Below are 15,097 nucleotides of genomic sequence, written 5' to 3'. Positions count from 1 at the left end.
TTCTAAATCTTGGTTTTTTAAAGACTTCTATTCCTTTCAATTTATAACTACTTACTCTTTTTTCAAACATATTTTGAATGTTTGTTGGTAAAGTATTTTTATTAACTTGGTACATCGTTTGTAATATTTTCAAATCAACTAAATCATGAAATTTAGTACCCTATACTTAATAAACAATGGATTAGATGAATCTCTAAAACCACTGTTACTAATCACTTTTAAAGCTCTTTTCTGCAAAATAAATAAAGGTTGTATATAGGTTGTATATGTTGATCCCCAGATTTCTACACAGTAAGTTAAATATGGGACAATCAATGAATTGTACAATGTTAATAAACCATAACTATTTAATGAATATTTTACTTTATGCAAAACAGCAATGGCTTTCGCTATTTTTCCTTTTATGTAATTTATGTGTGACTTCCATGTAAGATCTTCATCCAATCATGACTCCTAAAAATTTCATTTCTTTTACCCTTTGTATATCCATTCCATCTATTTGTAATGACACATTATTTTCTTTCGCTCTATCATTAAACAATATGAAATTTGTCTTATTAATATTTAGTGACAATCTGTTTATATCAAACCAATGTTAACTTTTTCCAACTCTGTATTTATCACTTGTGCTACTTCCTGTATATCTGATCCAGAGTAAACAGCGTTGTATCATCAGCAAACAAACTGCTGCCCAGCACATTGGATACATTCACAAAATCATTGATATACAAAATAAACAGTTTGGGTCCAAGTACCGATCCTTGTGGTACTCCATAAATAATGTTACACAATTCTGATTTGGTATTATTTATCTGAACAAACTGTTTTCTATTTTCTAAGTAGCTTTTTACCCACTGATTTCGCACCATGTTGAAGGTATTGTGCAACCCATATTGTGATGCACTGTCACAGCGGTGATGACTATCAGTGTACCTCCCACCCATGCGCCCATGTAAGTCTTTGGACAAGCTTACAAGTATGTCAAATAACCAGTGGTCAGTTTTGAAGGCAATTCTGTCAATTCATTGTCATTTGACTCATGTATGCTCCTCTCCTTTGTGAGCATGCACACAGATACACACACAAAAAGACCTGCTTCACTACATTTGTCAGATATGCACACTGAGGGGAGACAGAGATCTGACTTGTGGATTTTTTTTTTTTTTTTTTTTAATGGTATTATTGCCATGTTAGATTTTTCACTGCCCTGTCTATTATAATCCCCTGATTCCTCAGACTACAAACAAATTATCAGACTGTAGCTGTTTGCAGATTCATACAGGGTTCTGTTCAGATAGCCAAAGTGTCTCACGCATGTGAACACACAGCATTAACCACAGCTGAAATGAATAAGCAGTTTTATGTAAACGTGCTCTCCTGGGAATTGTATCAAATTAAGATAGAGTACAGTTCCCCAAATCTACTGTTCTTTGGCTGCTTAGTAACTGATAGATAATTCTTTGTGTGTCATTCAGAGGAGCCAGCATTGTTAGTCAACACCAACAGGCGACAGGGCTCTGCTCGGGCTCAGCTGCACAGCCAACAGGATGACACCCTCATGGAGTCCTGGGACTCTCTCATAAAGTTCAATCAATGCCAGCGTGGACGCATTTCCAACATGAGCTTTGACGGAGACATCTTCGATGAGTTCCTCCAGCGCCACTGTCGCAGCACTTCCACAATTCAGGTCAACACCTCCGCAGAGCTCAGCAGTCCAGTTTCCTCCCTGACCTGTCAGCTGCCATGCCTCGATGATGATCCATCCATGGAGAGGGAGGAGGAGTTTGAAATCCCAGTACTGCCGCAGGGCCAGAGGCTGGTAATTACCATTTTCTCACCTGGGGTGTCGCCACTACGTGGGCCTCAATGGCTTGGAAGTGTTTTAGTTCAAGCGGCGAACCCCTCCGACCTGCCCATATTCATGCTGACCCGCCGGACATCAACATTCTCCCAGCCTATGGGAAGGATCCACGCGTTGTCACCAACTTGATTGACAGTGTCAACCGCACTCAGGATGACATGCACCTTTGGTTAGCTCCATTCACCCCTGGTCGCCTCCACACCATTGATGTAGATTTTGGAGTTCCCGTTCAAGTAGCCATGATTCGTATATGGAACTACAATAAGTCACGCATCCACTCTTTCCGAGGGGTGAAGGATGTGGAAATGCTGCTAGATGGGAGGTGCGTGTTTCGCGGTGAGATTGCCAAAGCTTCAGGGACCTTATCTGGAGGTTTGTCCTGAACATTTCCAGCAAAAATCCCCCACATATGTACTCTACTTTTTCAGTTGATATTTGTTGTCACTGCAGGGCTGGATCAATTTGGAGACACCATCCTCTTCACCACTGACGATGATATTCTGGAGGCTATGTCCCGTTTTGATGAAACCTTTACAAGTGTGGATGAGGGTCCAGAGAGCCTCATGTATGAGGAGGAGCTACAGAGGCCACAGACTGCAGATGGCGAGGGAGAGGAACGACCTTTCACACAGGGCCGGTTTCCGAGAAGATGACCTCACTGTACGTCTGCACCTCATCACTGACACGTGAAATTTTTTTCTGTGTGCAATACGTGCTCATTTAAAGGATTATTAACTGAGCGCGAGGTCTATACAGGAACACATCAGACTGAGTGTGTGACAGTACATAAACAATGAGGTTTAATATTTTCTCGTACAGACTGAGCAAGGGAAGCTGTTATATATATATATATATATATATATAATATATATATATATATATATACTATATATATATATCTATTATCTATATAACAGGCAGACTTCCGTATCGCCCGAATATGAAAAATGCTGACGGTGTTGTGCTCATAGTCAGACCCTTTCGCTCTCCATGAAGAACTTGCTTAACACATGGTCAAGGTCGTTTAGCTGGTATGCTCCGATGCTGTATTACATATTATAGTCGTTCATGTCCCAACTTGGTTTTCTTTACCGTGTTTTTAGATTTCTGGTTTGTAATGAAGTTTTCAATCTGTTCTTGACTGTTCAGAGCTGTGTTTTCATCTTGTTGGTTTTCATTTAATTTTGCACATCCACTTTGAGCTCCTTTACTGTTAATTACTCCATTTTCTTTGTTCGCTTTTGTTTTGTCTAATTTTGCGCTGTGAAAATTGTAAACGAAGTCGCAAATCTGATACGCGATCCAGACCGATGGTCATGGTAACGGTCTGATATGGGAAAATATCAGACCGGAACTCAGCCAATCAGAGCGTGCGTACTATCATAGCCATATAATAAAAGGATTTATTCTGTTAACATGCCACATTCTTTGCTTGTAAAATTTGGTCACAACTGCCATACCAATATCGTACCAAAAGCAGACATACTCTATTTAAGTAGTAGACACATTTTAAAGTTATATTTTGTAGGAACGAAAGATGGCCGCTTCAATAAGACTGTAGCAATCGGCATCGGCAGGATGGTATAAATAACACAGTTACACATACGTATAATGTGTTTTGTTTAATTGTAGTTGAAACATCACCTCAACCTCAGTGTGAGCCAAACTGAGGAGAGCATGGATCCGGTTCCTGGGATGTACAGTGGAAAGTGTGAGTCTGTTGTCTTATCCTGGGTTTATTTAGGTTGTAGGATTACTTGCAATAACGAGTCATTTCCCCCTCAATCCTTGGTGGAACCCAGGCCTTAGAATAGAGCTGGTGTTGACATGGGGAGACCAACACTACTTGGGCCTGACAGGGGTCGAGCTTGTGGGGAAGGATGGAAACAGTTTACCTGTGGACATCAGCATGATGGCGGCCTCGCCCAGAGACCTCAACGACCTGCCTGAGTACGGGCACGACGTGCGCACACTAGACAAGTACGTGTAACACCGTGCTGTTTGAACCTATTCCTGTCTGATGTTTGTACACTATATGTGCATTGCACAGGTGATTCAGTGACGTTTTGCTTTGTATTATAATAAAAATATAAACATCTGATATTACTGAGCACACAACTTAAGCAAAAGTACTTTCCCCTATAGCAAAAGAAAGGATGTCTTATATCTTTGTTACACCAGTGCACAGCTGTAGCTCATGCAGTTTTGATCCAATTTGGACCAAAATTGCTGGAACAGTTGAGGGTCAGCCAAGAATAAAGTGCTCAATTTTTTTTTGAGAAACTTTGCTTAAAAATCTTGGTTAAGCCAAGATCAACATTTGATTTCCATTCTTATATTAAGGAGATATTTCGAATGGTTACTGCAAGGAATCGGTTAAAGATACATCTTTGGTTACTGTTAAACATTAATATGAAGTTGTGAGATAAGACTTTATTGATCTCACAGAGGAGAAATTCACAAGTTGTATATCAACTTGCCATTGGTGACATGACCTTTGTCCTTCAATGACCTTGAAAGGTCAAACTCAAGTTCGTAGCTGTTGAAGCAGACTATTTTGGAGTCATTGTGGTTTGGAAGTGTAAGTGACACGTATTGCATGTTTTCATGAATATGTAAGATTAAAATCAAACAACAGTTTGAAATTTATCCTTTCCTGGTGCGCAGTTCTTGAAGAGATAAATATTCAGATTTTGAAGTGCGTGCCACTAAAACAACCAGGAAATTCCCGGCGTGTCGACATCGGACAAGAAGAAGGAGGAAGTGGCATCAGCTCCGGACCCACTATCTTAATTGTCCCATTAATTTATGGATTTTTACAAGCTACTGACATACCTGTTTCCATCAAGTGGATCGGGTCAGATATGCACAGTGTTTTCGGTGTCAGAACGGTTATTCTCACCAGTAGAACCTTTTTTGGTGGAAACACTTATATTGCACACAGACTGTAGTGCAGATTCTCCACTCCACAGGGAGGCAGAACTGACTATTTTCACTTTATTTGATTTTATTGTTTTTGGATCATGGGAATTTCAGCGCGTGCAGACTGAAATGTTAGGAGCAGATGAGGAACTGCGAGTCTTTTAACTTGAAGCGCAAAGCGGCCTGCTGTGAAACAAGAGGATCCATTCACAGCAGAGACACCAACCATCAGCTGCAGATGCAATGAACAGACTTACACCTACAGCGGACTGTACCGGTTGCGGATCAGTACAGCAGAGACTCGAACCATCATGGACTTTTCTTCTGCCAGGACAACGAATTAAATTATTTTCACACGTTTTCATCAAAATGAAAATGATCGCACTGAAACGGACAGGTGACACGACAACCCCAATTCCAATGAAGTTGGGACGTTGTGTAAAATGTAAATAAAACCAGAATACAATGATTTGCAAATCCTCTTCAACCTATATTCCAATTGTATACACCACAAAGACAAAATATTTAATGTTCAACTGGTAAAGTTTATTGTTTTTGTGCAATATTTGCTCATTTTGAAATGGATGCCTGCAACATGTTTTCAAAAAAGCTGTGGTATGTTTGCCACTGTGTACATCATCTTTTCCTTTCTAACAACACTCAAGTGTTTGGAAACTGAGGACACTAATTGTTGAAGTTTTGTAGGTGAAATTCTTTCCCATTCTTGCTTGATGTACGACTTCAGTTGTCGTATTTTGCGCTTCATAATGCGCCACACATTTGCAATGGGTGACAGGTCTGGACTGCAGGCAGGCCAGTCTAGTACCTGCACTCTTTTACTACGAAGCCACGCTGTTGTAACACGTGCAGAATGTGGCTTGGCATTGTCTTACTGAAATAAGCAGGGACGTCCCTGAAAAAGACATTGCTTGCATAAACTAATAAGCAGCAGCCCTCCTTCCATAAAAACAAATAAAAATAAATCCTCAACGTCTTCCATGGACAGTGGTGTCAAGCACAGAACGCACCACTTCTCCCAGGCATCGAGAACATAGGCCGCAGGATAGGTTCCATCTGTGTATGCAGGGTCCCCCAGCCCTGATTTCCTTGTTGAAAAAATGGTGTCAATAGTGTTGAGAGACCAGCTGATCAATTCCATGGTTATTCTAAATGTAGTTTGAAGAATTCACAGTCTGGTGAAGTTTGGACTTTTGAAGGTTGGAGCAGAGATAGACACAAAACAGAAGGAGAGGAGAGAGGAGATGCGACCGCCCTCACTGGAGTCCCAAGACAAAAGTTGTTCACAAAGTGGTGATCCTTGCCCCATCTTTTATCTATTGTTCAGGTTTTTTTTTTTTATATCAACTTTTCATCATTTTTAGTGATTATTTGTGCACATTTTTTTGGTGTCACCTACACTTTGAATATGGTGTAAAGTTTGTGTTAGGAAGTGAGAGTGTCATTGATAAAGTGATTCAGTTTTGGACAGAACTGATCAAATGTCAGGGCCACAGACCATACCATATCAAATAGTAACACCAAATCTTAAACACATGACTCAGTGTCACACATGTAATGTGTGGGTGGTGTAATCACTGAGTTACTGACTGTTGTAGTTCAACTATTTTAGCCACCTTTTATTACAGTTTTACCTTCTTATCTTATTTCCTCCACCTGCTTCCTGACATGCAGCTCTTTTCATGTGAATTTCTTCACTATTTCACATGGCTAATTCTTCCTCCAACAATCCTTCTGAGGAGACAAATCAAATGAGAATGTTTGCTGTTTGAAGACAAAATTCAAATGTTAGACATTTTTGTTGTATTCTTCATTGTGGTTTATTTTCCCAGACTTACAGACGGCCACAATATAACTACTGATGACCAGCACATGTGGCTGATCCCTTTCTCCTATGGAGAGCCCCACATCTTGACCTTTACCTTCAACAAGGTCCAGACCATCGCTGGACTCCGTGTCTGGAACTACAACAAGTCCCCCGAGGACTCTTACAGAGGGGTGAGGATTTTCTCTGTTCTCTTGTGCACAAAATGCACGCATCACAGAGTAAATGGATTTCAAGATGCATGGCATTCGTTCTGAGTCACGATTCTCTGCTGCATCTCTTTGTTTCAGGTGAAGGTGATCCATGTTTTCATGGACGATGTTGCCATCTCCCCAACTGAAGGTTTCCTCATCAGAAAAGGACCAGGAAACTGCCACTTTGACTTTGCCCAGGAGATCCTCTTTGTAGACTACCTTCAGACACCCACAGACAATAAACCTGCCAACAAATACTCCAACAAGTAGGAAGCAAATTCAGAATTTATTTTTTTAATGCACTGCTGTATGATGAGCTATTGTGTGGAATATGTACGCATATCCTAATGTGCACATGCATTATTTCTCATTTAGAGGAAGCACTAAGAGACAAGAACAAGCTAGCATGGACTATGAGGCTCCCATAATGCCTTGTGGGTGTATCCTTTCATACAGTGACCTTGAACATGATGGTTTGTTTTATTATTAGTTATTGTAGTTTGGAGGCAGTATTAAGCTATCGTCTTTGGTTCTTGTGTTAATAATTAATGCACATGCAAGTACACAAATATTTTTTATTTTAAACTGAAGAATAAAGGTTTTTGTGCATTCCATCATTTCAACCTGTGGCAGTGCTGCGTCACAGTACAGCGGTCCTTCATCATACCAGGAAAAAAAGATGTTTCTATACAAACAGTTGTTGAGAATTAAATAAATCTTAATTTTTTTTTTTTGAAATTAACTAATATTTACAAATGACGTTGTGCTTCCAGCCTGAATTTATCATGCAGTAACGTGGAGGGTCTCTAATTTGTTGCTACAGTATGTTTCATCTATGTTCCTTGACCTTCACCAACCCTCAGTCACATTCCAGCTGCAGCTTTTAACAACTTGGGGGGACCCGTACTACATCGGCCTCAACGGCCTTGAGCTTTACAACCAGAACCACGAGAAGATCAGTCTCAATGACAACAGTATCCTTTTTCACACAAGACTATATGAAAATCATCTAATGAATTCTGCCCACCATCCAGAATACATGCATGTTCAGCAGTAATCCTGGTTGATGCTTTGGAAATTTTACAGTACACCTGAAACCGCCCCCCCCCCCCCCCCCCCCCCCCCCCCCAAAAAATAAATAAACAGTAGAACCCATAAAAATAAATACTATTGTTCCACTTGTCTTCCCCAGCATCTCTTGGTCCATCAAGGAAAAACACATTTTGCCTGGAGGCCTATTCTGCCAACAAATCATACCATTTGGAGCATAATTTTGAAAGAACATGCATTTTATGCAAAGTGACCAAGATAACTGAAACTGCTGCTGTGTGATGTAAAGAAAAAAGATTTAAAAGGGTCCTATTATACTTTTTTAAAAACAAACCAGGAGTGTTCAAAACATTAAGGTTTGCAGCTATAAATACTCTATAGACACTGGCCTGATGTGCTTTAAATTTGAATAATCAGGTTTCTAGAAAACAAACTTTGATATTGAAAATCTTTGAATATATCAAGTCAAAGGAATTGTCTGTAGACCTCTGAGACAGGATTGCCTCGAGGCACAAATCCGGGGAAGGGTACAGAAACCTTTCTGCTGCTTTGAAGGTCCCAATGAGCACAGTGGCCTTCAACATCTGTAAATGGAAGAAGTTCAGATCCACAAGGACTCTTCCTAGAGCTGGCCGCCTGTCTAAACTGAGTGATCAGTGGAGAGAAGGCCCTTTGTCAGGGAGGTGACCAAGAGTCTGATGGTCACGGTGTCAGAGCTCCAGCATTCCTCTGGAGAGAGGAGAACCTTCCAGAAGGACAGCTATCTCTGCAGCAATCCACCAATCAGGCCTGTATGATAGAGTGGCCAGATGGAAGCCACTCCTTAGTAAAAGGCACATGGCAGCCCACCTAGAGTTCGCAAAAGGCAACTGAAGGACTCTCAGACCATGAGAAACATGGTCATCCTGGATGAAAACCTGCTCCAGAGCATTCTTGACCTCAGACTGGGCAACGTTTCAGCAGGACAGTGACACTAAGCACACAGGCAGGATATCAAAAGAGTGACTTCAGGACAACTCTGTGAATGTCCTCGAGTGGTCCAGTCAGAACCCAGGCCTGAATCTGATTAATATCTCTGGAGAGATCTGAAAATGGCTGTGGACCGACGCTCCCCATCCAACCTGATGGAGCTTGAGAGATGCTGCAAAGAGGAATGGACAAAACTGCCCAAAGATAAGTGCACCAAGCTTGTGGCATCATATTCAAGATGATGTGAGGCTGTAATTGCTGCCAAAGATGCATCAACAAAGTATTGAGCAAAGGGTGTGAATACTTATGTACACATGATTTCTTTGTTTTTTTTGTTTTGTTTTGTTTTTGTTTTTTTGAAATTTTTGGGTGTTGTGAGTAGAATTTTGAGGGGAAAAAAAATAATTTACTCCATTTTGGAATAACGCTGTAACATAGCAAAATGTGGGAAAAGTGAAGTGCTTTGAGTACTTTGCAGATGCACTGTATGAAGTAAGTTGCACTGGCGTATAAGTCACAGGATTCTGAAAAATACAGTAAACACCAAAGTCCTAGTTGTATCTTCTTGTAGATGTTGGGCCAGAAACATTTTCCTCTGTGCACATCTTCATATGTGCTCCTACTATGTGACGTTTCACTGAAATCTAACGACTGCTTTAGTGGGAGCTGCACTTCAGAGAGTATCATAAAGCAGATTTTGCACCCTGTGACCTATTTAAAGCTGCACCTGCACAGTCCTGTTCTGTTTGATGCTAATAGTTGGAAATGAGTGTCCTCAACACTGTTGAAGGATGGCGAATGTCTGTTCCTAAACGTGACGCCCACCAGACATTGCTGCTTTTCCAGACAGCGTCAACGTCCTGGACAATGTGAGCGGTGATGTGAGGACTCCAGATAAATTAATAGATGGTGTCAACAGCACCTACAATGGACGGCACATGTGGTTAGCCCCGGTGCTCCCTGGACTGGTGAGCAAAGATGGGACACCAGAATGATTAGCCTCACCGCCGACACCTCAGTCTGACCTTTCAGCTGCATTCCCTGTGTTGATCTTGTGTCACTTAGGTCAACCGTGTGTACGTCATCTTTGATCAGCCGGTGACCGTGTCGATGATTAAGCTGTGGAATTACTCCAAGACGCCGCAGAGAGGCGTTAAAGAGTTTGGTGTAAGCCTCAGTTTTTGCGAGCCCGGCAGTCAGTGTTGTTGATGTTGTAGCGGTGAAATGAGCACGCATTTCTGTGCGCAGTTACTCGTGGATGGCCTCCTGGTATATAACGGCATCTTGGACTGTGTGGTTAAAGTGGCACGTGGAATTCTGCCTACGTGTGAGCCGGTGGTGCCCTACCACACCATCTTCTTCACAGACAATGCCTACGTTACACACCGCGAGAGGAACACTGTCATCAGGTAACTTTATTTTTTTTGATGATATTGTGACTGGTTGCACAGCTGATTGTGTTTGTCAAAAAAAAGTTGTTTGCCTGTGCTTCCTTTCTGGGACTTGTCGCGTATGTCTCCTTTCGTTATTGATGCACACTGTTATTATATGCTATTCAGAGGGTTGTGTTAAACCCTGAGTAGTTATGAACAGAACTGTGCTCTTCTTCTTCTTCAGCCCCCACGGCAGCCGACACCAGAACCAGTGAGTAACAGCTCTCTGAAAATCCCACGTTGGCACCTTCTTGTGGTCAGTCCTTGTATGAAAGGTTCCTTTTGGCGCTCTGAACGGTACCACAGCTATTCCACTCCCTCCACCTCCGTCCACTTTGACTTGTGATGCCCGAGTAGCTATTCTTTCCTTTTCTCCCTCCTTTATCCCTGCAGCTCCGTCTTTGGTCTGGAGGCCTGGACCTGCTGGCTTCAAGCTCTGTTCGCGCTCCTCCCTCCATTTTGTGGTGTTCCCTGTTTTCACATTGCCATGCAGATTTACTAAAGTGTGTATTTCCCGTCTTTATTTTCTTGCTTTATTCCAGTAATTTTGTGGAGGATCAGGATGTGAAGATGACCAATGAGAATCAGATAGTCCATCATAACAAGAAGAAACAGACAGCAGATCCAGGTGAGGCAGAAACAGAGCACATCTTATTTAAATATTCACAGAGCACAGTGCCAGAACTTTACTGGCATGGTAGTAGTTAGGGGTGGAAGAATGGAACAACAGTGAAAACAGCTGTCAGACTGTGACTGACTGAGGAAATGTATGACCAGTGTGAAAGGACATGTCGCATGTGTTAGCAACACAACATCAGAGTAATCATGACTGTAAATCTCTCTGTGTACATGCACTCATAATTAGTGGTTTCTGATGTTTTTATAATTCCTCTCCTGAAGGGAGGAAACGAGTGCATTTCCAGAAGAAAAGGGGGGGTGGGGGTGGTTATACTAACTGTACAATTAATATTTAAATGAAATCTACAGGTTTTAGTGTAGAATGTAGTCTCTTAAAGCACTGATTATATTATTTTATGCAATTCTCTGTCTATTTAATTGTAAGCCAAACTGAATTATTACAGAAAGCTTGAAAACTCAGACCTACTTGTGCGGCACCCTGTTCACTATTGTTGTATTTATTTGCTAATGTTTATTTTCCACGGTGGTAATTTTACTGTTTAATCTATTTGGGAGCTGGGGTGTGTCAGCGCGGCTTTGAGCAGTTTCTCAGATATCGCTGACCAGCCTCCAAAGCAATATTGTTTGCCAGCAAAAGACAAACATGATGACATTGATTAAAAGGGCTAGAGAAATCCAAATTGGACAGAGGAGCGATGCCTATTTTCTCTGTTTAAACAAGTTTTAAGGTCCTTGAAAGTCCTCCTCCCTACACCGAACAGTTTTTTCAGCTTTAAGGGTGAAGGTGCTTTGTGAATAAAGTGTTGGTCCCCCAAATAATAAAGCCATGAATAATGAATCACGTGATTATTCAGATAATGATCCACATATCACGTATCCGCTATGAAAAGCCTCAGTGTGCCTCTAAGTACCTTGCATGTGCCACGTATCAGCCTCTAATGAGCCACGACCAACCTGTCATTTGAGCCCCGTCCAGCTTTGAATGGCTCCATGTAGCACCATGTAACGTGACGTTGGTGCATGTTTAGGCATGGGTTTGGTTCAGCCCTCCAGCCCTCGGTCCCTTTAAAATGTGGGTTTTTATTTCACAGTATTCACTCAAGATGTTGTCACATTTTTTAAATGCAGTCTAAAAAAAGATGCTCCTGCACAGACTTGCCGGTGTAGGCATCCGTGCATCAGGCTGCAGTTCACCTGTGTTCCACAGTCATTAAATGCAGCAGTTCTGCGTGTTCACCCAGCTCTCTGCGACCCCTCCTCCCAAAAAAGACACAATGACGTAGCTATTTTAATTATATACACCCACAACTGTGTGGATGACCCCCCCCCCCCCCCCCCCCCCCCCAAAAAAAAAAGCCACAACACAAGTCGCCTCTGTGCTTCTTTCTCGCTGGCTTTATTTTGTCTGCGGCTTCAGCCATTTTGACACCGTGATCCAACTTTTAACTTTGTGTTTGTCCGTTATTGTCTGCAAAATCGCTCTTTTGCGCGCTCGCGATCTGCGTAAATGCTTGTCTCGAGTGAGAGTCATTGCGTCAGCATGCATCTGAGCCATTATAACAACATGTTAAATCTATCATAAACATACTTCTGCAGCTGCTTATAAAGAAGAAATTAACATGCAACTGTTTTACCAAGCTATTATAATATAAACATTATGAATTTTAGGCTGTTCCAAATATGTTCTCCACCTCAGCGCACAAGACAGACAGAGAGAGAGAGAAAAAAGCTCCAAATGTCCTTTGTGATTCCAGAAGCAATTAGAGGTGTTTTCAACATCCAAACTGACAGAAAATTATTAATCTGCTACAAAAGAATTATTTTATATACACCGTCTGGTGCACAAAGCATGTGGGATTGTAGTGTGCAGGAGGGCTGAGCCAAAATATCCTGTCCTGTGCTCTGATAATGGGGTTTTAACAGCCTCATCCTCACCACAAACATACCTCTAAATCCTCGTTTGGCCTCATAGTACCTCATACACAAACTGCCCCACGCTGTTGTTGCTAAATTTTGAACTTCTTGAAATTAGCGCCATGCTCAGAGATGAACCTTGTTAGTTGAATATTCTGCCTATAAGAGCCTCTCAGAGCCAGTATTCTCCCACGATTGTTGAATAACTAGACTCATACCAAAGAAAACATGCTGCGTGGCTCATTATTCATCCTTCATTATTTGGTGGGACCAGGGCTTGACTTTTATCTTTACTAGAATCTACTCTTAATTCTTTGTAAACATTATAATTCTAAGACTTTTCTTAGAATGTCGTCACTTGAAGGCTTTCTGAATACGGGACCTGATGTACATTACAGCTCATAGTTTGTGTTCAGGTGAAATCTAGCTTTGGTAAAAACACCCCTGATTTTTTTGTTTGTTTTTTTGTCTACAAACTTTAATATATCTGACACATCTGTCATTTGGAATAGCTTTGTGAAAAGGTGCGTAATATCGCCCCTTTAATTCAGACTTTCTTTTAAATGCTAAAAGTTTGTTTGTTTATCCTTGCCGCAGCTCTCCGGCCTAAAACCTGCATGACGGACAGTGGAAAACACGGGAAACGAAGGTACTGACTGAAGGGCAGACGCAGATTCACTGTTTAGAGTGACGCGCCTTCATAACCGTTCACGTACGAAGCTCGGCCTCAAAGTCTGGTTTTCATCCCTGCAGTACTGATGCTGTAGGGTGGCGTGGATTTTAACGAAACAAAAACACCGTGGCAACATTTTGTACAAGAACCATTATGATGGCGTGTCCCTTTGAGCAAAGACCCTGAAGGGTCTGGAGGTGTACTCTGCTGACGAGCGATGCACGAGCGCTGAGCCTCCCTCCACGGTCCACACTGGAGAGGACACAGAACAGTGTATACACACACACACACACACAGGATTTCACTCTGCAGCTGGATCGCTGCGTCCTTTGGCCGTTAACGACGCCCAGGTTTACATATTATTTTGATGACGTGCAGTCAGCTCGTCCTCCCTCCACCAGTGCCACGGTAAACCTACGAGGCTGCAGTCCCTCAGCCTTTTATTGTGCCTCCTTCTAAACTCTGACCTGCGGCTGCTGCTTGTAAATCCTGTGCTACATATTCCAGTGCTGCTTGTGCCATGGAAGTTTACTCCAAAACAGCCGTGTTTCATACCGAGTTTTATCCACGGCTGAGCCTAGTCCATCACTTTTTTGTCTAAAGAGTGTGTTCACTGACACACAGCCGGCAGTGTGCACCAGTCCACCAGAATGCTATGCAGACACTAATTTACATGTACTCTTTTTGTTGGCTAATATATTCCAAAGCCTGATGAAACACTTGCAGCTAAGTGTACACTTGTAAGTGAATGAAATAAGATGTTTTTTTAAAGACTGAAGATGTAAAAGTCAGTACCTAATGAGCTCTACGTGAATGGTTTTTGTGCATTTGGCTCAAAATTGAACTTTGTTGCTCGGCACCAAGTCGAGGATAAAAAAAAAAAAAAACTTTGTTTGCTATATCCAAGTGACCTTTATTGAATTTTCTGTAGAGGATATAGATTTTTGGAAGGCAAACATTTCATAAGCCCTTGAGGCAGTTTTAATCATCTGGATGAAAAAAAAAAAGTAAATCTACATTTGCCATTTTAAAAGCTTGTGTAGGTAACAGGTGACTTCAAATATGCAAAGACTATCTACTTACCTCAGATTTAAAGGGACAGATCTGCTTCTACTGTCACTATAGCTTCGTTTACCATCCAGTCGATATTTTCTGTGCCGTTGTTGTTGCATGGGCAAAGTGTCTCGGGAACTGGATGTGGTTCAAATGTGAGACGTTTGTGTTTGTAGGATATTTACTGCTGTGTTGAGCCCCAGTATAAACTCTTCTCATACTTCTGACATGTACCACGAGTAATCTTATTGTTATATGAAATGCAGGTGTTTTTTTTGTTTTTTTTTTGTATTTATTTTCAAAATGCTCAACAGCAAGTTGAGCCAACTCTCTGTATCTCAGTTTGGCTCAAAGGCTGCTGGGTATTACCCTTGTCAATTTTTTTTGGTTTTAAATAATTCAATTATTTTTCTAATCTGGATTAAATGTGTATATTTGATGTAGGTTCATTTGAATTACTAAAATAAAAAAAGCTTTTTTCTTCTTCTTAACAGTAAGATGAGCTCTTGCGTGATGGTTTTTCATGCTAACCAGCCTGTCAGATTT

General features: G+C 41.4%; 1 protein-coding gene across 1 annotated transcript in view; it reads left to right on the top strand.

Annotated features, from left to right (window-relative positions):
- LOC117530947 (protein KIAA0556) overlaps positions 1-15,042 on the top strand; it is a 31,886-nt gene extending 16,844 nt beyond the window's left edge. Inside the window, 16 exon segments of the mRNA XM_034193912.1 lie at positions 1,476-1,839; positions 1,841-1,880; positions 1,882-2,233; positions 2,312-2,493; positions 2,495-2,521; positions 3,494-3,572; positions 3,664-3,841; positions 6,634-6,799; positions 6,917-7,086; positions 7,196-7,260; positions 7,684-7,794; positions 9,668-9,807; positions 9,905-10,006; positions 10,088-10,248; positions 10,815-10,900; positions 13,423-15,042. Coding sequence (XP_034049803.1) covers positions 1,476-1,839; positions 1,841-1,880; positions 1,882-2,233; positions 2,312-2,493; positions 2,495-2,521; positions 3,494-3,572; positions 3,664-3,841; positions 6,634-6,799; positions 6,917-7,086; positions 7,196-7,260; positions 7,684-7,794; positions 9,668-9,807; positions 9,905-10,006; positions 10,088-10,248; positions 10,815-10,900; positions 13,423-13,481 — 2,282 coding nt within the window. The 3' untranslated portion in view covers positions 13,482-15,042.
- Positions 15,043-15,097: the final 55 nt, after the last annotated feature.

The sequence above is a fragment of the Thalassophryne amazonica genome, chromosome 18, assembly GCF_902500255.1.
Source record: "Thalassophryne amazonica chromosome 18, fThaAma1.1, whole genome shotgun sequence".
In the NCBI taxonomy this organism is placed as follows: domain Eukaryota; kingdom Metazoa; phylum Chordata; class Actinopteri; order Batrachoidiformes; family Batrachoididae; genus Thalassophryne; species Thalassophryne amazonica.
Note: the sequence above shows the minus strand (reverse complement) of the source record. Positions and strands in the feature narration are given on the sequence as shown.